The sequence below is a fragment of the Amblyomma americanum genome, chromosome 9, assembly GCF_052857255.1.
Source record: "Amblyomma americanum isolate KBUSLIRL-KWMA chromosome 9, ASM5285725v1, whole genome shotgun sequence".
NCBI classification, from domain to species: Eukaryota; Metazoa; Arthropoda; class Arachnida; order Ixodida; family Ixodidae; genus Amblyomma; species Amblyomma americanum.
The window spans coordinates 10,032,376-10,053,815 of record NC_135505.1 but is presented as its reverse complement, the minus strand read 5'-3'; the positions used below and the strand labels follow the sequence as shown (position 1 = coordinate 10,053,815).

The 21,440-nt window shown below is 46.9% G+C and overlaps 1 protein-coding gene across 6 annotated transcripts in view; it reads left to right on the top strand.

Moving 5' to 3' along the window:
• Nucleotides 1-21,440, top strand: part of LOC144104148 (uncharacterized) — a 327,699-nt gene that overhangs the window by 190,774 nt on the left and 115,485 nt on the right. Inside the window, exon 2 of one of the 6 annotated variants that reach the window (XM_077636991.1) lies at nt 1,261-6,605. The exons of the other annotated variants lie outside the window; for them this stretch is intronic. Within the exon in view, the coding sequence (XP_077493117.1) occupies nt 1,261-1,414 (154 nt within the window). The 3' untranslated portion in view covers nt 1,415-6,605. Of the gene's footprint in view, nt 1-1,260; nt 6,606-21,440 lie in introns of those variants that run through there. 6 annotated transcript variants of the gene reach the window in all.

The window sequence follows — 21,440 nt, the reverse complement described above, 5'->3', positions numbered from 1 at the left end:
AATTGGTAGATAGGTGCTGGAAGTAGTGAGGGAATAGGTCTGCTTAAGGCAGCTTGGTATATGAGACAAAAATGATAGGTGCAACGTTAAGAGACGGGAAGCTGGCAGAGTGGGCGGGGTAAAAGACTCGTTCTAATGACAGCCTAGTCGAAATGAAGAGGAAGAAATGGGCTTGGGCACAGCATGTGATGCGGAGGCAAAGTAAGCGGCGCTCCTTAAGGGTAACAGAGTGAATTCCAAGAGAAGGCACGCATAGTAGAGGGCGGATGGAAGTAAGGTGGACGGATTAGGTTAAGAAATTTGCGAGGATACGGTGGCCGCAGCAAAGAACGGTGTTAATTGGAGAGACGTGGGAGAGTGGGTGTAGTCAGGCTGATGATGACCATGCGAACATAGCAGAGGGTCCCATAATCCATGCCTTGTTACCTCAGCTGTGACAGAAGCATAAATGCGACAGATTATCAAAAATACATCAACCCGTATTTATTAGCAGTCTAGCAATTCAGATACAAGGATGCTGAACTGGGCAAGTTGGAGAGGATCCATGTTTGAAAAAAAAAAAAGCAGCGCGAAAGAAGAACGGGACGGAAGCAAGGGAACACAGGGAACACAATTGTGAGAGAGCAGTTGTCCGCGTTCCCTTGCTTCCGTCCCGTTCTTCTTTCGCGCTGGTTTTTTTCAAACAAGTAATAATTCGGGTCCTCTTCTCAGGGGCGACTGAGCGCCTTTCACTTCCCATTTCTTGCCACGCGGCGAGAGCTGTGAATGTATGGAGACCTGTTTACAGCCGCCTTTGTGAGCTTCATGATGCGGCGTGTTGCCTCTTGAAGAGGTTATGTTCCATGGCCGACGTCTTCAACAGTGTGGTCGGCGCACTCGCAGTGCTCATAGACGGGCACTAATCCGATGGCGGGTACCAACCACGAGTGTGTTCGCGTAGCGCGGTCGCTCCGGCACTAACCGCCCTTCCACGTGGCGGTGTTTGTTGATTGCGACAGCTGGCACAAAGGAGCATCTGCATACACATTGGAGTCTCGAAGAAAATCCCCTCTTGCGTGTCCTAGCACGAGCGCTCCGTCCTGCTGCGCTGCCAGCTAATCGTCGTCTTCTAGAAATAATCCGTTCTTGCGCATTGCTTCGAGCGTAGTAAACATTCTCGGTTGGTTTTTGCACTGCCACATTCTCTTATTGAGGTTTCCGATGTGTGATGTTCCCGCGTACTCAGAGCACGTAGCTGACGCCCGGCTGCTTCTTTTTCAGGGCGCACTCTGCGGGCACTGGTCGAAAGCGGCTGATCGTTGGGACAGGTTTGTCGGCCACGCAGGGTCGTGTTTTCGTAGAATACACGCCAGCACCTCGCTATCGCCCCTCGCGTATGGGAACACAGTGCGAGCACGTTTCGTTGATTCGGTGATGACTTGCCTTCCTGCAGTGGGCGGTACATGAAGACAAAAGCTGGGCGATCAGCGGAATCCAGAGCGGTCGTGTCAGTTAATGAAAACATGAGTTAGGGGTGATGAACATGATAAAAGCGGTAACAGCAATAAAATGGGTAAAAACGTGAGGTGTAAAGAACCATCACAAAAACTACAAAATTCAGCAAAGTCCCAAAGTACACGTTTTCCCGCTGAATTTAATCATAGCGCCAGTGAAAATAATCTGAGTGCTGGCAGATATAATCTGCATTTCATGTAATGTAATCGAAGTGCTAAGCACTGAATTCAAGCGCCAGCGTATTTAATCCAAACGCCCACTCCAGCAATGCCAGCGCCAACCAATTTAATCCGAGTGGCAACGCAATTAATACAAGAGCCAGCGGATTTAATACGGGTGCCAACCAATTTAATCCATATGCAGAAAACGAATGCGGCAGAGAACTACAAAGCACAGAGCATGAATGCCATGAATAAAGCGAAGTTCAGATGATTTCTGAGACCTTGCGACACCGAAGAGTCGTACTCGTGCATGATTTCGTTTCCTTCGCATATCTTGCAACATCCAAGAGTCACGAGAAGCTGTAAGACTTAAGTATTTGACACAACTCTTGCGGCTTTCAGCTTATACGTATGACCAGAGAATAAATGTGATTCTCGTGTTCTAATTAGCTGGTTAAACACTGCTGATGATGGGTTGTCAGATGCGCTCAATCTGCGTATTCACGCTAATTACGGCCTTCATACTGTTTTCATACTGCCGGCTGTTTTCATGGAATTGCAACCGGTGCAACATGCTTTCTGCAGGGTCTGACAACGTATCAATACAACTAGCAGAAACAAGAGGGAGTAGTGTAATGCAGAGTTCTTGCAGGCGGGACAAGTCATAGAACCGGAGTAACGTTTCTTCATTTTACCGCTTTTTCAGGTTTTGCAAAGGGAAGTTAGTGACCCTACACCGGAGCTTACAGCTAGTCAAGAACAGCGGTATAGGTTACAACAATCTAGGCTTATACAAGCACAGAAGTTGCCGTCTTTGAAATGCAATTTTATTTTCTAGAGGACATTAGGTGGCTCAGAGTGTGACTTCACACCTTTTACTTATCATCTTCGCGCAAAGCTTCTTTTATAAAAGAAAATTTCCCGGTCGAAAGCAGCGCACTCCGCCCGCTGTATTTGCTGAATGGGCTGTCGAGCAGCGCAGGGCAACAAAGTGCGCCGATGCTCCCTTTTAGTCATTGCGGGCGAAGTGATGAGCGCTCGCTGAGGAAAGTTTTGACTTCGGACTTGAACTTCGAAAACACTTCCTCTATAGGTTCAAGAAAAGGACTGTAAGAAGGCAGCCGCTTGATCGAGCGCATCTGACTAGCCAGGCTTGCCTGTTTAGCATGGCTATGAGCGGGAGCATTGTCAAAAATAAAAACCGCTTTTCCACCAGGTTCTTCACATTCGACACGGGCTGATGAGTCGCTCCAAGAAGTCATTAAACACGACCCAGTGAACCTTGTCGACAGCCGTCCAATGCATGACACCATTGAGGCGATAATGCTGCGGTTTTCTCCTTTGGTGCCCGCCGTCGTCTGCACTGCAGGCTGTCCCTTAAGCGCACTGCCGAAGCTTCGTGAACGCCATATGCTATAGTTAGTCTCATCAACGTGAAGCCTGCACAAGCGGGGCGCTTCACACGGCAGCGATTGCTCGCATGCTTTGCGTTTCACGTCGTCTCTGTCGCTGTCGGTCGGCCTCCGAGTCACCAACTTCATAGAGCAGCCGTGCGCATCCAGTAGGCGATCAATGATACTTGTGGTGATGGCAGTTTGGGGCAATTCTTTTTCCACCACCTGCTTTATTTGCTTTAGCGTGCAAGCAGGGTTGTTGTCCGCAATATTTTCTAGAGCCGGTACAACCTCGTTCCCGCATTTCTTGGAAGTTCCGTCTTTTATATATTTATTTATTTATTACAATACCTTCAAGGCCCCTGGAGGCATTACAGAAGGGAGTGGAATACAAGAAAAATATCTATGTAAAAGCATGGCTCATCGGCTTCGATGGAAGAAAATACTGAGCATTAATGTCCATGCGAGATGAATGAAAAGGCGTGCTTTTATAGTACACGAGTACGCACCACCACCGCCCGGGTGTACTCCATAGTGAAAATGCAGCCGGCAATGCGGCACACTCGTCATCATCATCCTCAGCCCGACAACTCCCGCTGCAGGGTAAATGCCTCTCCCATGTCTCTCCACTCACTCACCCACTCTGCCCGCTTCCGGTTGCACCTATAATTTTTCTTTCCATAGCTGCCTGCGCTGTCCTTAACTTGAGCTGAAACCTTTTCGTTAGCCTCCACGTTTCTGCCCCGTAGGTGAGCAGTGGTAAGATGCAGGTGTTGTGTGCCTTTCTTTTGAGGGATATTGGTAAACTGCCATTCATGATCTGAGAGAACCGGCCAAATGCGCCCCACTCCATTCTTATTCTTCTAGTTATTTCCCTCTCATGATCCAGATCAGCGGTCGCTACCTGCCCTAAGTAGACATACTCCTTTACTACCTCCAGCACCTCGCTGGAAATTATTAACTCTTTTTCCTTCCTAGACTTTCGAGCATTACCATGGTTTTCTGAGTATTAATTATTGGGCCCACCATTCTGCTCTGCCTCTATAACTCATTCATGATGCTATGCACTTCATCTCCTGAGTGACTCAGCAAGGCAATGCCATCAGCGAACCGCAGATTATTTAGGTAATCTTCATTAACTCTTGCCGTCGCTTTCGGAACTTGCCGTCGCTTTCGGAACTCAAGAAGCAAAATGATAACAGTGGCAAAGTTGCAAAAGAAAAACCAGATAAAAAGAGTGTCGTTGTCTTGCCATATATTAACACTTTGTCCCACAATGTCAAGAATATTGCCCGGAGAATGAACATCAGCGTGGTGCTTTAAGCACACCATAAACTAAGCAGGCTCTGTAGGCTAACGAACCCATCGGGAGAACAAGATTCAGGCTGCAAGATACGACATGCCAACAGGTATGTTGATTGTACTGGAAGCATCGTTTATAAGATACCACTGACATGCGGCCGTTTTTACGTCGGCCAGAGTGGACGATGCGTGAACAAGCGTTTCTGAGAATATGCCAACAACGTGCAACAGATGCGGGAAACTTTGTCAATTCACTGCCGTGACTGTGAATATGAGGGTGGCGGCCATTGTGCTCCGGACTTGCCACAATCTGTAATTATCGACCGGCATCCTTCGCAAATCACAAGGGAGATATTAGAGGCGCTAGAGATTGATAGGACGGGCAGTGGTTGCGTAAGCACGCCATCAATCGGCCCTTCAAAAAAGTAGATGATGTATCTGAGCGGGTATGAGTGACATGACTTTTTGTATGCTGCTGTCAGTGTTAGTTTCTGTCTTCCCCCCTTTCGTGTGCCTACATATCTTTGGATGTTTCTAATAAACGTCAGTTGGAAGTTAGCGCTTGTCCTTCGTCTTTCTTTGTGTCCGTGTGTTATTTCGCGCTTTTCGTCTTACAATGCATTAGCAACTAGCCCGCACCCACTGCTTACTTAGTGCTGTTCGAGTTGGCGTTTTGGATTAAATTATCTGGCGCTTAGAATAAATGTTCTGCATTTGGATTAAATTACATGCATGCAGATTATATCAGTCAGCGCTTAGATTATTTCCGCCAGCACTAGATTTGATACAGTGGGAAAACCTGAAGTTCATAAAGGTGACCAAAAGGGGCTATGAAGTGGGAAAAAATGAAAAAGAAAAAGAAAAAATTGGCGGACGCTTAAGCTTCGTCTCTAAGAGCAGGACGCGACAGAGCGTTGCAGTGTTGCCAAGGGGTCCACGGAACGCCATCGTCCGTTCGGCGCGACGTCTTCTTGCCCGGACAATTTAAGGAAAGGAAACGAACCGCGCCGTAAGGCAAGGAAAATGAAAGTAAAATTGGTTTTAAGGAAAGGAAATGACTCCTGTCTCATATTTGGGTGGACACCCGAACCGCCCAGTAAGTGCAGGCGAAGCACCCTTCTAAGACAACGCCGTACTCACTCGACGTTCATTCCAAACCAACGAGCTGGCGGGGCGGAGTGGTTAGCGTGCTCGTCTCGCACTGCGGAGGCCCTGGTTCGATTCCCCTACTCGACCAATTTCCTTCTCGGTTATATTTATTAATTCTGTTGGGATTTCTCGCTCACGGTCAACGCCGCCAACGCCGACGACACCGGCTTCTCTGCGACACGGGGCCCTTAACGCTGAAAGGCGTTTGTGATAGAACGCTTGTAAAGAAGGTCAAACATCTCGAGGATAGTGACCGCACTCACTACGCGTGCCCGGCCACTCCCAGAAATTGAACTCCTTCTTGGACAAAAGCAGAGGTGTGCGTACACACCGTTCATTCGTGTGATGAATTTCAAGTGCTGCGATGGTTTCCTTGGTTGTACGATCTGCTACAGTTACGGGCATGTACGTTAACCTGCCGGACGGCATGCGAGATGTTCTGAGCGAGGGACCAAAATTTGCGGTGAGGCCAACCAAGTCACCAGCAGAACTTGTGAGCTTAGCAAGGCAAATGGGGCAACAAGCTCTCAACTCCGACAAGGACAGGTGCATCTCCGAGGGCGTGGGCATCCTTCTCAAGCGCAGTCCGTCGAACAGGAAGCGTCCGGTGCACCGAGCCGTCACTTCCCTTCGCTTTTCTTGCTTTCTGCAAACAAGGAAGGTGGTCATTGAGTGCATCCAGCAGACGAATACAGCTCGAGAGCCATCCCCGCCCTAGATACTGTACTTCACAAGAAAGGTGCCATGAACCTGTCCAAGGCAAAAAGCGAAACGGTGCGCTTATGCAAGGCTGTCAAACTGATGCCCTACCATGTAACCTAAAGTCCATGTATTGCTTGAGCGGCAATGTTCTTTTCTTGGTTTTTTGGCTTCCCCAGAAAAGAAATTATCCGGGGAAACCCACAAAACAGGGTACCCGTTTAGGGAACGTTACTGTGTCTGAGAAAGATTCCTGGCAGAAGAGAGGGAGAGATTGAGCTTTTTTGAGCCGAGCTAATTACGACGTCTTCTTCGACGCCGTCAATGGAAGTGGTTCCCTCTTCCCGGGACCCATATGCTTCCCTAGCCGCCTGGCCCCTGGGGATCAGGACGAGGTGGTCTTCCAGTGCGGGGCTGGTTAGCAAGGTCTCCCATCGCTCGGTAAGGGAGGATGAGGGATAGGGTGGGGCAGTGGGGCAGGTAAGAGGGGGGGGGGGGGGTTGCCTTGACGAAATGGCATACTCCAATGACGTGTTGGAGCGTGCCTAACTGAGTCTGGCAGAAATTAGATTCCTTCTCGTACCCTTCCGGGTACAGGTTGTTTCTAAGGTGAGGGTGCGGGAAGGATCCTGCCTGTATCTGCCTGTAGATCGCTTGCTGTTCTCTGCGAAGCGATTTGTGAGGATCGGGGTAACGTCGCCTCTCCGTCTTGTATGGTTCGTAATGTCCCTATAACTAATCATGGACTATGACTCACCTTCCTCTACACGGTGTTCCATCTCTCGGGCGAACTGGTGGGCAAGTTCTTTGCCCTCCAGCCTAGAGTGAGCCGGTTTCCATATCAACTCAGCTTTACTTTCAGGTACGTTGCGTTTACTCTTGAGAATACCTAGTGCCGCAAGAGACACTCACCCCTTTCTGTAGCTGAGATACGCCTTTTGCGAGTCAGTGACAATTATTCCCACTTTGGGCTGAGCGAGTTCTAGCGATATCGCGGCCTCTTCTGCCACCTCCGGAAAAGACGTCTTGATGGAAGCGTAGGTTACGAGAACATCCCGCGTCGTAACTGCCAGCGTGGCTTTCGATGAAAACTTGAAGAGAGTGACCCCCTCTTCTTCTATTTGATCCAAAGTCTCCGTCAAGGCCGCTATACGAGCCGCTCTGCGGCCGTCGTTACGACCCGGGCTCATGTTTCGAGGCAGCGGCTTACTGGTGATTTTATTCGCCCACAACCTGGGTAACGGCCCCGTTTCCTTCCGGTCTGCCCCTTGCCAGCCAAACTTAGCAAGAACGCGACGTACCGCCGAAGTTTGACTGAGCCGAACTCTTTGATTAGGCAGATGAGCTTCTATTAACTCTTCAACGACATATGTATCAGCAGCGCGAACACAAAAAGGAAGAAGAAGGAGAAGATAGTACAGAGCGCTGAACACATTCTATGAGGGCATCCTGAGGGATGGAATAAAACAGATCCTTTACATCAATGGAGAAGCCATTGAACGACACTGTTCTGTTCTCATGCAGGAATCTGACGACTTCTTCGGTATTTTTTGAAAGAAAGGGGTCATTGACTGGAAGTCGCTTGAGGTTACTTTGCAGAAACTTGGCGACTTCTTTTTGCCACGTCATCTTTTCAGACACAATCACACACAAAGGGCATCCAGTCTTGTGCGTCTTGGCGGTAAAAAATATTTCCAGACAGCCAGTCTTCTTTCCTTGTATTGCGCGTGAAAGGTTTTCTAAATTCAATCGTTGGCATAGCTTTTTTGTATTACTTCTTAGTTTTGAATCGGATGTTCCGCATTTTTCAAAATTTGCTTGAACTGCTTCCGCTGCCTTTGACATAAACACTCGTTTAGGAAGGACGGAAAACCCCCTTTCTTTGTCGGCGGTTAACAATGACAAATTTTTCTTCGTTAAATATGACACAGTCTTCTTGATTGGGAACCTGTGTCTTTCAGCGCTACAACGCGTGACCAGATCCACTCCTTCCGCAATACATCGAACCGCTTCCGCCGCTGGGGCTAGGAGAAAAACTTGCCTGACCATGGTCAACAATTCCGGCGCAGTCCTCCTCGGTTCCACATGCGAACTTGGGGCCGTGACCTAGAAAACGCTGGACCTCCTCTGGGATGCTCCGGACACCTTCCACGAGATGGACGGGATTTCCGGTATTTTTCTTCTTTGGAGGCACGAGAGCACGCAGGCCCGAGAGTACCTGCTGCCAGGGGCACTCTGCCGTTCAGCTGGCTTGAGTCACAACCTCACGCCATTTTCTTGCTGCTGCTGGCGCTGGCGACGATGCGAACACCATTAACCGCAGATGTTCTCTATGGAGCCTTGCCAGGTGCTGCCATCCTGAACGCAAGATTTTGCACATGCGTGTAGCATGGCCGACAGTAGGCTGGATGCCGCCGAAGAGCTTCAGAAGATCAGGAGGCATCCACCTGCCAGGCAAGAAGTCTCGGCTTCTGCATCCGGCGCAAGGTGCTCCCTCTGTACTATCTTCTCCTTCTTCCTTTTTGTGTTCGCGCTGCTGATACATATGGATCGCAACCAACTAGCCCGGCAGATGGTGTTATTCTTCAACGACGTTGTGCTTGGCCATGCCGAGAAGCTTGTCGGTCTAAGAATGCTTCGGCATGCCCAGCACCATCTTGGTTGCCTTGCGTATAATGGCGTTTAACTGGTCCCTGTCTTTTTTGAATAACTTGAGGTACGGCGCTGCGTAAACGATGCGCGACGTCACGAAGGCCTGGATGAGCGCCAGTGCATCGTCCTCCTTCAATCCTTTTTTTTGTGTTCGTGTCTCTTGTGATCATGTTCGAAATTTGTTCCGTTGAAGCCTTCATCTTGTCGATCGACGCCTCCGCCTTGCGGTTGTTCCGGAAGATGACACCCAGGATACGTGCTTGCGTGGTTGGCGTTATGTTCGTCCTATCGATGGTATTGCAGACGTTCTCTTGGTCTCCTTTATTTCTTCTTGGCTTGATGACGAGTAACTCCGACTTCTGTGGCGAGCAACTGAGGCCGCACGATTTAGCGAACTCGTGCACGGTCTTTGCCACTCTCTGAAGGGTCTCCCTCTATCCAACTCTCCAACCCTGCCCTCGACGTCCACACAGTGATATCGTCTGCGCAGAGAACGTGATCTATGCCCACTGTGTCTTGAAGCAAGGCCGGGAGAGGGAGGAGTGCCAGGTTGAAGAGAAGCGACAAAAGAACCGACCCTTGCGGGGTGCCTCTGTCTCCCAGGGCTATCGGTTTCGACTTCTCTTCTCCAATTTTGATCGTTGCCGTTCTATTGCTTTAGAAATCCTGCACATACTTGAATGTTCGCTTTCCGCACCCCGTTTGGCGCAGGTTACGGAGAATACTTTCGTGTGTGACGTTACCGAAGGCCCCCTTGAGATCAAGCGCTCTTGGCGCAGGAGTCTTCGCTTGCTTGATAGCCAGCTCGTGTAGTTGCACCAAGACGTCTTGCGTGCCTCCGGAATCCGTACATGGTCGGCGGCATCTGATCAGTGACGTCCAAATGTCTCCGTAATCTCTTGAAAAACCGTACGCTCGACCACCATCCCCACACACGACGTGATGGAGATGGGGCGCAGGTTGTCGACGTGGGGTGGTTTCCCCGGCTTGGGAATGAAACGCACCTCCGCTTCTTTCCATTCTTTTGGTAACGAACCCTTCTCCCAGGACGCGTTGGCGAGGTTTAGCAGTTCAGCTCGGCTATTGTGGCTCATATTTTTTAGCATCTTGTACGTAACGCCGTCAATGCCCGGTGCGCTGCCTTGATTACTTTCATCGATGGCCGCAACCAGCTCCAGTTCGGGGAAGGCTTCGACCATCTCGACGTTGCTATCCCCTTCACACCCGTGAGTCGGGTTACCGCTCTTCTCGGTCTTGAGGTATTTACTTGTGAGTTCACGAATGAGCTTCTCCCCGTCCCCGTCGTAACTGTTGATCGTTCTTGTGAGGTCTCGAGCGCATGCGCTCTTGCTTTTTAACGGATCTATGAGGTGCCGCAACAGCTTCCAAGTCTTTTTTGTAGACAGTGTGCCTTGCAGGTCGTCCCACATCTTCATCCAATTCTTCCTGCATAGCTGCTCCGCATACTCGGCCGCCTGCTTGTTGAGCGCGTGTATACGTCTGCGAAGGTTCTTATTAAGTCTCTGCCTCTTCCACCTTCGAGTAAGACCGTGCCTGGCCGCCCACATGTTGCTCAGCCTGCTGTCTACTAAGGGAACTTGCGTAGTCGTAGTAATCTTCCGCGTAAATTATTTGCAAAGTCGCGTTGCCTTTTGGCCGACGCCTCATACGTCTTGGTGTCTTGGTCCTCGCCTTCCCTGTCAGCGGGTCCCAGTCTGTAATGTTGGCTTCACCCAGTTTCGCCTTCTCTGTCGGTTCCCCCGAGGGTTACACAAATGATGTCGTGATCTGGGCCAAGATTTCCCCCGTGTTACGCCAAGTAACGTCCAAGTTCCCCCGAACTAACGTCGGATCAGGAGTGGTGTCTCTGACCGTGCTAGTGCCTGTCCTGGTAGGCACGCCCGTTTCGTTAACCACCTTCATGTCGTGATCCTCTATAGCTTTTACCAAATGGTTTCCTCTTTTGGACGAATATTTGTAACCCCACATCGTGTGGGCTGCGTTGAAATCTCCTAGCACTAAAATCGGTCTTCCTTCAAAGTCAACGACCCTGCTCAACGACACGCATTCAGGGCGAAAATGTTCTTGTCACCCCCCCCCCCCCCTTTTCTGCTGTGAATTTTGATGAGCGTATGTTCGCAGCCTCGCTAAGCGGTCACGTGCTGTGTGGCCGCCACGTTGCTGCGGACCGAGATCGCAGAACCCCTTTCGCTAGGGTCCGTATCCGTAATGTATCCCGCGAGCTTGGCCCGGCCGTTGGTCTCTTGTAACGCTATGATATCCGGTTTATGGTCCAGTTGATCAACCTATAGTTGTAACTCCCCTATCTTGTTTCTAACAATCATACAGTTCCATTGAAGTAACGTCGCAGTCTCTTCCTGCTTTGCTTTAGTCATCGTCATTTTCTACTGTTTGAGCGGTAGATATGCGCACGGAACCAACTTTTCGCGGCCTGACCCGTATATTACACTCCCTGTTTTCATCAAAGACAGGCTAAGATTCCTGACCATGGATAAACTCTTTTCGACGGACCCCTGATCGATCCGTCAGACGGATCAGAGCAGATTATTAGGCTTTTAAATAACCTTAACAACGACCTTAAGAGCTTCTCTGTCGATATAAAAGATATACATTATTCATTGCCGCTCCGGGAACTAATGGGTTGCATTGAAGAAGCTATTGACAAACACGGTGTAGTTAGCTTCCAGAACAAACTTGGGGTCTTTTCGTCAGTGACTTTCTGTGAATTGCGAAGTTTTATTTTCCATCCTCTTGTTTTATGTGGGACGCTCGGATCTATATCCAGAAAAAAGGTGTGTGCATAGGTTTTTGTGCAGCGCGTGTTCTCAGCCAACTGTTTTTCGCCCACCATGACAGCTTGCTGCCGAACAGGACTCGTGGAAGGTGCGTTGTAAAAATCTTCCGATTTGTAGGTGACTGATCATTTTGCTCACAGCGCAACAAGAACAGGACGCGAGAAGTGTTAGTCTTGTTCGTGTTAGTCTCAAAATGATGAATACTTACCAACTCGCACAAATTTCCGCCTTGTAGATGACTTTCTCGCTCTTTTAGATGCAGCAACCATGGTTTCAAAAGAGCAGCTCCCGAAGTACACTCCTTGTTGGACCAATGTATGCATCCACTCCCTTTGACATCCGGAAATCCGGAACATAAATGTATGAGATTTTTATGGCCTGCGGCTTCATTTTCCCGCAATGCATACCTGCTGGTCCTACGAACCCGGATGTAAGAAGCCACTCTTTCCGTTTGCGTCTGGCCATATGAAGATGGTAAAGCGAGGCATTATCAGCCTCTGTTTTCGCAATGCCCTTCAGAAAACTTGTGACCATCCGCTTCAAGATAGCTTCAAAAAATAAGAGGAGCGTCTTCTTGCAGCGGGCTATCCCTTTCATCTCCTGGTCTCCGCAGCCGGCAGCGTGATCAAGAAAGGCGAGCAGCTTTATTTTTGTTTATTTATTATAAATAAAAAGACCGCAAAGATGTCGTGTTGCCCTACATGAACAAAGTCAGCCATTGTTTGAAAAAAGTTGGTCAGGGCGTAGGCGTCACGAGGTTTTTTTTTTTTTTGGCACCTAACAAGCTTTCTTCGCTATGCTAGAAAGTAAACAGCCAGCAGATCCATTTTTTTTGAGGCTGCGGGCAGACGCATGGTAATCCTTATATCCCTTGTGCTACCGTAGTCGTCTATTCTGCGCCCTTATCTTGTGGGAAAAGCTACGTTGGCCAAACAGGGAGATGCGCAAATATCAGTCTTCAAGAACATGCAAACAACGTCAATAGCATTGCGATTTCCGGTGATCTTGGCGAGCACTGTGTCAGATGTGACACCAAGACTTGAACTCCATTTTTCGAATCGGAAAAGGACGAGATCGTACAACCAAGGAAATAATCCAAGCATTTGAACTTCATCGTATGACGTAACAATGTGTAAGCACGCATTTGCTTATGTTGAAGAAGGAGTTGAATTTCCTGGGCGCGGCAGGGCACTCGTAGTGAGTGCGGTCGGCAGGCTCGAGTTGTTTGGCCTTATTAAGAAGTGTGCTATCACTAATGCCCTGTTTCCTTTTTCTCTTTTTTTACGTTTCTATAACCCCTTTTGGCCACCTTTATGCGCTATTTTCCGTCTTTGGTTTTTGTTGCTTTTGTGGTGGCCCGTTACACCTCATGGCTTTTATCGCTTTTATCGTGTTCATCATCCGTAACTCATGGTTTCATTCACTGACACCACTACTCTGAGTTCCGGTGCAGCTAGCTTATATATTGTCCGACTACAGATTGGCTGGGCCTCCAAAATAAAATTCTGTCGGTAGTCAGTGCCCGTGTGCCTTTTAGTGTTTTCGTACCTTGTCTTTGCCTTGCACTCTATATTCATCATCTTAAATTGTAGGCAACGGCAGGCATCTGTCGCCTTCCTATACACACAAGCTTTGCGTCTCCCCCTTGTCTTCTCATAAGGACACAAGGAGTGGCAAAGCAATGTCGTTTTCCTCGTTCGAAGCAAATTGGATAGAGGGCTCGACTGACTGAGTTCAAAATCGCAAGAATGCTTTCCACCTCTGACCACCCACCGAACCAGGCGGACATCCGCCGAAGGTGTTCGCGTTCAACCGCTGATATCAATACTGTCCGACACAAAAGGAATAACTGCTTTTACCGTAAGGGCACTCGACAACAGACCATTTTCTTTTAATTAACCGCATAATAGACAAAAACTCATATTACAACAAATAATCAAAGATTGGATGTAAAGGTCTTGAATGAGAATTTGGCTAAGTTTAAACGTCAGCAGCCATGCAAGCGTGTCGTAACAAGGCAATCGAGGAAGCGTATGGAAATTTGGTGGAACGCATTTATTTACAGCACTGTTTAATCTACAGGATGATTGCCGCATAACTGGAAGAACGAGGACATAGAAAAGAACGAACAAACTGAGATAGGCAAAGTTGCACTGTCATGGTACTTCTTTATCGAAAATCGCGAGCTTTTTACTTCTTCGCTGTTTTCTCTTCTTTTTGCTTTGCTGGGGCTTCGCGCACAAAAAAAAAAGTTATTTTCATGACAAGGCAACTGCCATCCTGCTTATACGCAGTTCTCCTGTTGGACGAATACACCATGCTTTGGGGATCTCCCGAGATAGCTTTTTGCCATTATTTTTCTAGGCAGAAGAAGAATGACGATGATAAAGGAAACTGTTTGGGCGAGTTGGTAGTCCACTGTCAATATAGCAAACGAAGGCTGCCGACATTTCTCAAAAGAGTGCGGCGCAACAATTCCAATCTCCCAGTACTCACCTCAGGAACCCAAGGTTGGAGCCTAACATGAAAACTTGAGAATAACCTCACGAGAGCACGGCGTCCTGTGGCGGGGTCACCTACAGCATTTTTAATGCATGCTGGTCGAATGCTCTGTCAGCATTGTACAGATAAATAAAGGTTTCATTTTCTGCTACATTGCCAAAGTTTATATATTACCCTTTTCAGCAAAATTTATTTCCTTCAGGGCTTTTTCCTGCTGTTCTTTTTGCTCACGCCTTTGTAGCAGTTCTCTCTCCTCCTCTAAGACTGAGGCCGACAGCATCTTGTGAGCGAATGAAGTTTCGGGGGCAAGGCTAACACAGGAAAAGAACAGCGTAGATGAGAACATGAACACTGTTGAAGTTATCCTAGCTGAATTGAAGACGTGGAAATTAAGTGCTGGGGGGGGGGGGGGGGGGGGGGGCTATATAATGGTAAAAAAAGACAGACGTCATCACATCATATCGCTTTATTTTCCTTAAAAACCCCTGATGGGGCGTTACATATGGGGTGGGTTTTACATGCTGCAGACATTCACAGTTGTTGCAAAAGTTGATGGGCAGGTTTTGGCGGCGATACGGTGAGGAAGCGCATCCCAGACCGTTGCTGCTCGTAAAAAAAAAAAACGAATTCGTAAAAAGAGTGGTATGGCATGTCTGACGTCAAGCTTAAAGCGGATGACCGATGCGAGTTCATCTACGTGGGGGGAGTGCGCAGATGTACAGTCGCAGACAGACTAATATGGACCACGTTTCCGCATACCAACTCTTCTGTCACATTGCATAACTTAAATAGGAATGCTTGCAGCTTTGATGTGCAAGGGCAAAAGTAAATACTATGAACAGATGCATCAAACACGCACTGCTTTTCACTAGTTAACGAGTCAGAAGACTTTGATAAATGAAGCCTGGTCCATTTACTTCTGTCCGCGACTGCACGTACGGTTCCTGCCTTAGTGGTGAATAGAAGAACTTGTGAAACTGGGCTGGCGATGCGACGGCGAGTAGAAAACGAGAATAATATTTTAGGGACGATATGCTAATGTTGTAAGAGCGTGAGTAGTGATTGAATCTTTTGGCTCTTTTTTTGCAGAGGTTCGAGGACGACAATTAAATATGCTTGGCGAGGGTTTCAGATGGCCGATGCGTATTCCAGTTTGGTTCTGATAAGCGAGGTGTTTGCTTGTAGTTGAGCATGTCGCAGGGCGTCCCGCTGATGACGCTTTAAGGAGCCCAGTGGTTTGTTAGCTAAAAAAATTAGGTTAGTTACAAGACGACGCCGGGATAGGTCATGAGAAATGGTGACTCCTAAGTATATACATGTCTGGACGAAGTGAACTCGGCAGTTAGAAATTGTGTATTGGAAAACAAAAGGTCTGCGACGTCGATGGAGAGACGTTACTTAGATTTTAAGGGTTTAGTATCATCAGCCACTGCAAACAGGAATATTTCACGTTGTTCAGGTATTTCTGTTGGGATTTTTGGTCAGAAGGTCTAGGTACTGAGCGGTAATTAACGGGATTATCTTCGAACAGGCCCAAATAACAAGATACGTGCTAGGGTAGGTTGTTAATGTAAATGAGGAATAACAAAAGACCTAGGACGGAGCCTTCGGTACGCCGGAGGTGGCAAGAATTGCTTCAGAGGACTGGTTAATAATGAAAACTGATTGGGAGCCGTGCATGAGGAATTCAGTAATCCACGCGATGAAGCCGGAATGCAGGTTCAACTGTGCAAGTTTAACAAGTAAGAGATGATGCGGAATTTTGCCGAAAGCCTGTGCGCATTCAAGGAAAATAGCGTCAGTTTTAGGTTAACGTCAAGGTTGGTGTGAAGGTCGTGAAGAAATATTCCTAGCCGAGATTCGCATGAAAAGTTGTTGCGAAATCGATAATGTCATGAATGGAAGAAGTTATTGGAATCTAAAAATTGCCTGCTCTGGGAATAAATTTCGTGTTCCGCGAGTTTTCACTACACATGTGTTAATGAAATGGCGAGATAACTAAGAGTTGAACCGCTAGTACCTGTTTTCAGGACTCGAACGACCATCCGCATTTTCCAATCGTCTGGTAAAGTTCCTTCGGAGCATGACTGTGTGAACAAAAAACAAAGAAAATATCAACAAGCTAGTTTAGTGTTTTTCAATTTTTTTTATTTAATATCATATATGCCAGTGGCTGAGGAATTCTTCATTTTGGCAATTGCGCACGAAATTCCGCTACTGCTCAACGTTATGGTTTCCATAAATTTAGTAATAATAATTGATAAAGTACAGCATGTCTCTTTGGATTCGCCAGTAAAAACAGATGAAAATGCGGTGTTAAGTGTGATTGCACTATCAGTGTCAGTCATGATTTAACCAGAATCGTAAGTGAGGGGGACCGCGCGTGTTTACTTAGGGTTTATCCCTACACAGAACCTCTTCGGGTAGTCCGCTATCAGTTTTGGTAGTTAACTGCGTAGCAGTGACGTTTGCCGCTTATGATCGCGGCCAAGTACGCGTTCTCAGCCTCGCAGCATTGTTCTCACGCGCGTGGGTTTGCTTGTTGTTTAGCTGCAAGAAATGCCCAGGTCTTTTCAGTGTTTTAGTGAACCATTGTATCTGATTACTGTTCCGGAAATTGCGCGTTGCATTATATTTTCTACTTACTATGGCAATTAAGTTTGTGTTTGAATATTGTCCAGTTTCCATTCACACTTCTGGTATGAAAACCCTTTTGAAGGACTGGCTGGGAGTTACTCATTTCGGCGTTGATTGCCTCACAGTTTCCCCTGTTGTAGGGCTTTATATTCTTCTGGGAAATTTGTCTCAATAATGGAGGGAAGTAAAAATTATCAAGAATTACCTTATGGTAGATGATTTCTCGGAGGTATGTAATCAAGTCTAGGCTGTTAGGCTCAATGGTCACAATGAGATCAAACGTGCTAGCTGGCTCCTCTACTAGACGCACCGGTTCTGTTATTATTGGGTCAAATGAAAATTCAGACATACATGAAGGAATTCATCCGGCTCCATGTCTGACAATGGGTTTCGGCTTTTTCTTCCAGCCCATATTATGGTAGTTAAAATCCCCAATAGAATGATATATGTGTTCAGGACTAGTATATTTAGGGTCTTCTCTAGCTTCCGAGGAACTGTGGACTACAGCGAGGGGGCCTATAACATTGTCATCATCAGCCTGACTACGCTCGCTTCAGGACAAAGAGCTCTCCCATGTCTATCCAATTAACCCTGTCCTTTGCCAGCTGCAGCCTCCGTAGCCCGGCTAACTTCTTAATCTCACACGCTCACCTAACTTTCTGCCGCGCCCGGCTACGCTTGCCTTCTCATGGAATCCACTCCCCTATACCTTCGGCGGCAGCTATATCTTGCTTTTGCATTACATATTCTGCCCAAGCCCATTCCTTCCTCTTGATTTCGACCAGGATGTCATAAACTCGCGTTTGTTCTCCCTCCCACTCTGCCCGCTCCCGGTCTCAAACGTTAAGCCCATCACTTTTCTTTCAATGCTGCATTGTCCTTAACTTAAGCTGAAACCTCTTTGTTAGCCTCCACGACACTACCCCACAGATGAGTAGCGGTAAGATACAGCTGTTGTATACTTTTCTCTGGAAGAATACTGCTAAACCACAATTCATGATCTTGGAGAACCTTCAATATGCGCTAAATCCCATACTTATTGTTCTAGTTATTTAGCTCTCTTGATCCGGATCAGCGGTCACTACTTGCTTTAAGTACAAGTATTCCCTTAAAACATCCAGCACCTCGCTACCAACTGTCAACTGCTCTCACCTTGCAAGACTCTTGAACATTACTTTGGCTTTCTGCATGTTTATTTTTAGACGCATCATTCAGCTCTGCCTGTCTAACTCATGGATCATACTTTGCAGTTAATCTCCTGAGTGGCTTAGCAAAGCAATGTAATCAAGGAATCGAAGATTGCTTCGGTATTACTAACTCTTATCCCCCGCTTTTCCCAGTCCAGCCCTCGGAATACCTCCTGTAAACAGGCGGTGAATAGCACTGGCGAGATCGTATCTCCCTGCCTCACACCCTTCTTTACTAGAAGTTTATTACTGACTTTATGGAGGGCTACCTTAGGTGTGCAGTCGTTGTAGATATCTTCAAGTATTTTCACGGATGACTTCTGAACCCTTGCTCGGCAATGCGTGAGTTACTGCTGAAGTTTCCATTGAGCCAAATGTATTCTCGTAATCAATGAAGGCTTCTATGGAATTGCATATATAGGGGCTAGTTATATTCTGCGCATTTCTTTATTGCCTCATTGATAATGTTAAGGGGCAGCGATGGCGTAGATGTACAGCATACGCCTCGCGTACAAGAGCACCGGTGTTCGAATGCCGGTGGGCGCAATTGTTTACCAGGCTTGAAAAAAAATCGATGGAATTGCATAATTACGCCTAGGGTGCGCCCCGATCTGCGGGACTAGAACCGGCACACACTCCCTCTCCAGAGCATGATTTGGCTGCCCTGGTGTAGTACTTGGCCACGACCTTCTATGAACAAACATATTTACCCTCGGCCCTCAGTCCCCAGCGACTGCGGAGGAAATGACCAAGGCGGCGGTCAGACCTGTGACGCAGCGAAAGGCGCTAAGAATCACTCGCTTGGTACAGACCTCCATTGGAAACTTAACCTGGTAACGTTCAAAGCTAGAACATTATCCATGCAGGGTATACTGCTGGGCTAGTTGGTAGTTGTCGAACATCATGGAATCGTAGCGCTGGCAGACAAGGACGCAGAGAGAACAGCGCAATTGCGTGTGTTCTCTCTGTGTACTTGGCTGCCAGCGCTGCGATTACATTATGTTCAACATTATCTAGTGAGGCTGGCCTAGTAGTGCTCTGCTTTTTTTATTTATACATGTACATACCTACATTTGCCCGCAGGGGCATTACAGTAGGGGGGTGTACCACAGTATTCTTCATACATTAGCGCCGAGGAAACAAATACATAAACCTGTAAAACCATAATAGAGGATGATGCAAGCGCGCCGATAGGACATAGCAAGAGCACGCGACAAAATGTCAGCTTAAATGAAGACTGTGAATTGAATGGAAATACATGACAATGTCACCGCGCACACTTAAATTTGCAACTTTAAAACGTGGCAAAGAGAACGAATGTTCTCCCCACTATATCGACATACAGACCACGACATACATACAGACAGAAAGTCGACATACAGACCACGGAAATCAGTGTTAAACTAGAGCAGCCTTTAGCGCAACAAAAAATTCTGAATCGGATGTAGCCAGAGCTGTGCCGCGGAGAAGATTATTTCATGAACTGATTGTGCGCGGAAAAAAAAGGAATGCGCAAGAACTGAGGTACGCACTGATATTTCTTTAATCTTATGCGGGTGATCTCGACGCTGGAAAATGTACGTAGGTGGCAAAAGATAGGCATCTTTGTTCAGTACGGTGCGACAATAAAGTATGTCTCGTAAAAACACGAATCGAAAAAATTCCGGACGTGAGGATAGAAGAGGCCATTCTAAGCTACTTTTGATGTCAGTGGTTCTCCTACGATGCCAATAGTTGCGGGACACAAAACGGACGGCTCAGTTCGGAATTTTTCCAATCTGTTGTTAAGAACTTGCATGTAGGTGTCCCATATGACACAAGCATATTCGACGATTGGGCGGACATTTGGTACGTAGAGCAGTTTTTTCACATCTTGTGATGCATATGTAAAGTTTCGTTTGATAAAATTTAAAGAGCGGGCAGCCTTCAGAGTTAAAGTGTCTGCATGGCGGTTCCATGTCAAGTCGGAGCTAAATGTTACTCCTGGCTATTTTGCTTGCTTACTTGAGAGATCATTTCAGTGTTTAAATAGCATTCTGTATTGATCGGTTTATGCTTTCGGGTAAAAGGAACATGCTTGCATTTAGACACATTTAGATTCATAAGCCAGGAGCGACACCAGGGTGAAATACTGTTGAGGTCATTTTGAAGTTCTATCCTGTCGGAATCATGTTTTATTTCTCAGCACAAGACGCAATCATCTGCGTACAATCTAGTTTTGGAGGTTATACCGTAGCCAATCTCATTTACGTAGATCAGAAACAGCAGTGGGCCAAGCACTGACTCCCGGGGCACACCTGAAAGTACGGAAACATCTGTCGATTGGGAGCCATTAGTCAAGACCTTTTGACTGTGTACTGTCAAATAATTTGGTATCCAGCAAAGTATATTGTGCGGCAAGCCGAGAAAGGATAGCTTGTGCAGAATAAGAAAGTGGGAGACGGTATCGGACGCCTTTTAGAAATCAAGTAATAAGCAATCCGTCTGTAGGCCCAGGTCAAGGGAAGTGTAAATGTCATGCGAAAATTCGATTAACTGCTTAACACAAGACCGGCCAGAACGAAACCCACTCGGGTAGTCAACAAGAAAGCTATAATTATTAAGGTGTTTGATTAAATTTGAGAAGATAACATGTTCCAAAGTCTTGGAGCGAACACTAGTTAAAGGTATCGGCCTATAGTTTACTACCACTTGGTTCCGAAGTCCACCCTTGTGAACAGGCACAACGTAACCCATCTTTCAGTCTGCTGGTAAAGCGCAATTATTAAGAGACTAATTAGAATTATGACTAGATGTTCGTAAATAATTGTTGCGCATGATTTGAGATTGAAGTTTGGAACACCATCAGGGCCGGAAGTTGAATTCGGCTGCATTTTTTCACGCAATTTGTATATTCCGAACTTGTCAATGAAGATGTCAGGCATAGGTTCACAAATACAGCTTGAGTAAACCGGCAGTTAGTTAGGTGCGGTTCTTGCAAAAACTGATTCGAAATATTCATTAAAGCACTTTGCCTTATCGGTATCGTTATTTATTGTGGGTAATTAAAGGTAATTAATGGAATGACGTCTTCCTTATGGTTTGGCTTAACCCACTTCCAAAGTTCTTTATGGTTTTTCTTCACCTTTGAGCCAAGTTTGCAAAAGTAATTTTTCTTGGATGCTTTGATTTGAATTCTAATTTCATCACCCAAGTCCTTTAGCAATTTCTATAAGTGTTGATCTGGGCATCGCATATATTGTTTAAATTTACGTTTCCTCTTGTTAATAAGCGATTTGACACTGTTCGTGAACCATTGCTTATTGTGCCGAAATCTTGGAGTAAGAATCTTGTACAGGATATACTGCCCAGAGAGAAGCGAGGCCTTCTGTTTGAACATTGACCATAAATCACTGACGTTAGACGTTGTGCTGCTAAATACAACTAAGTCAAAGTATTCTTTTAATT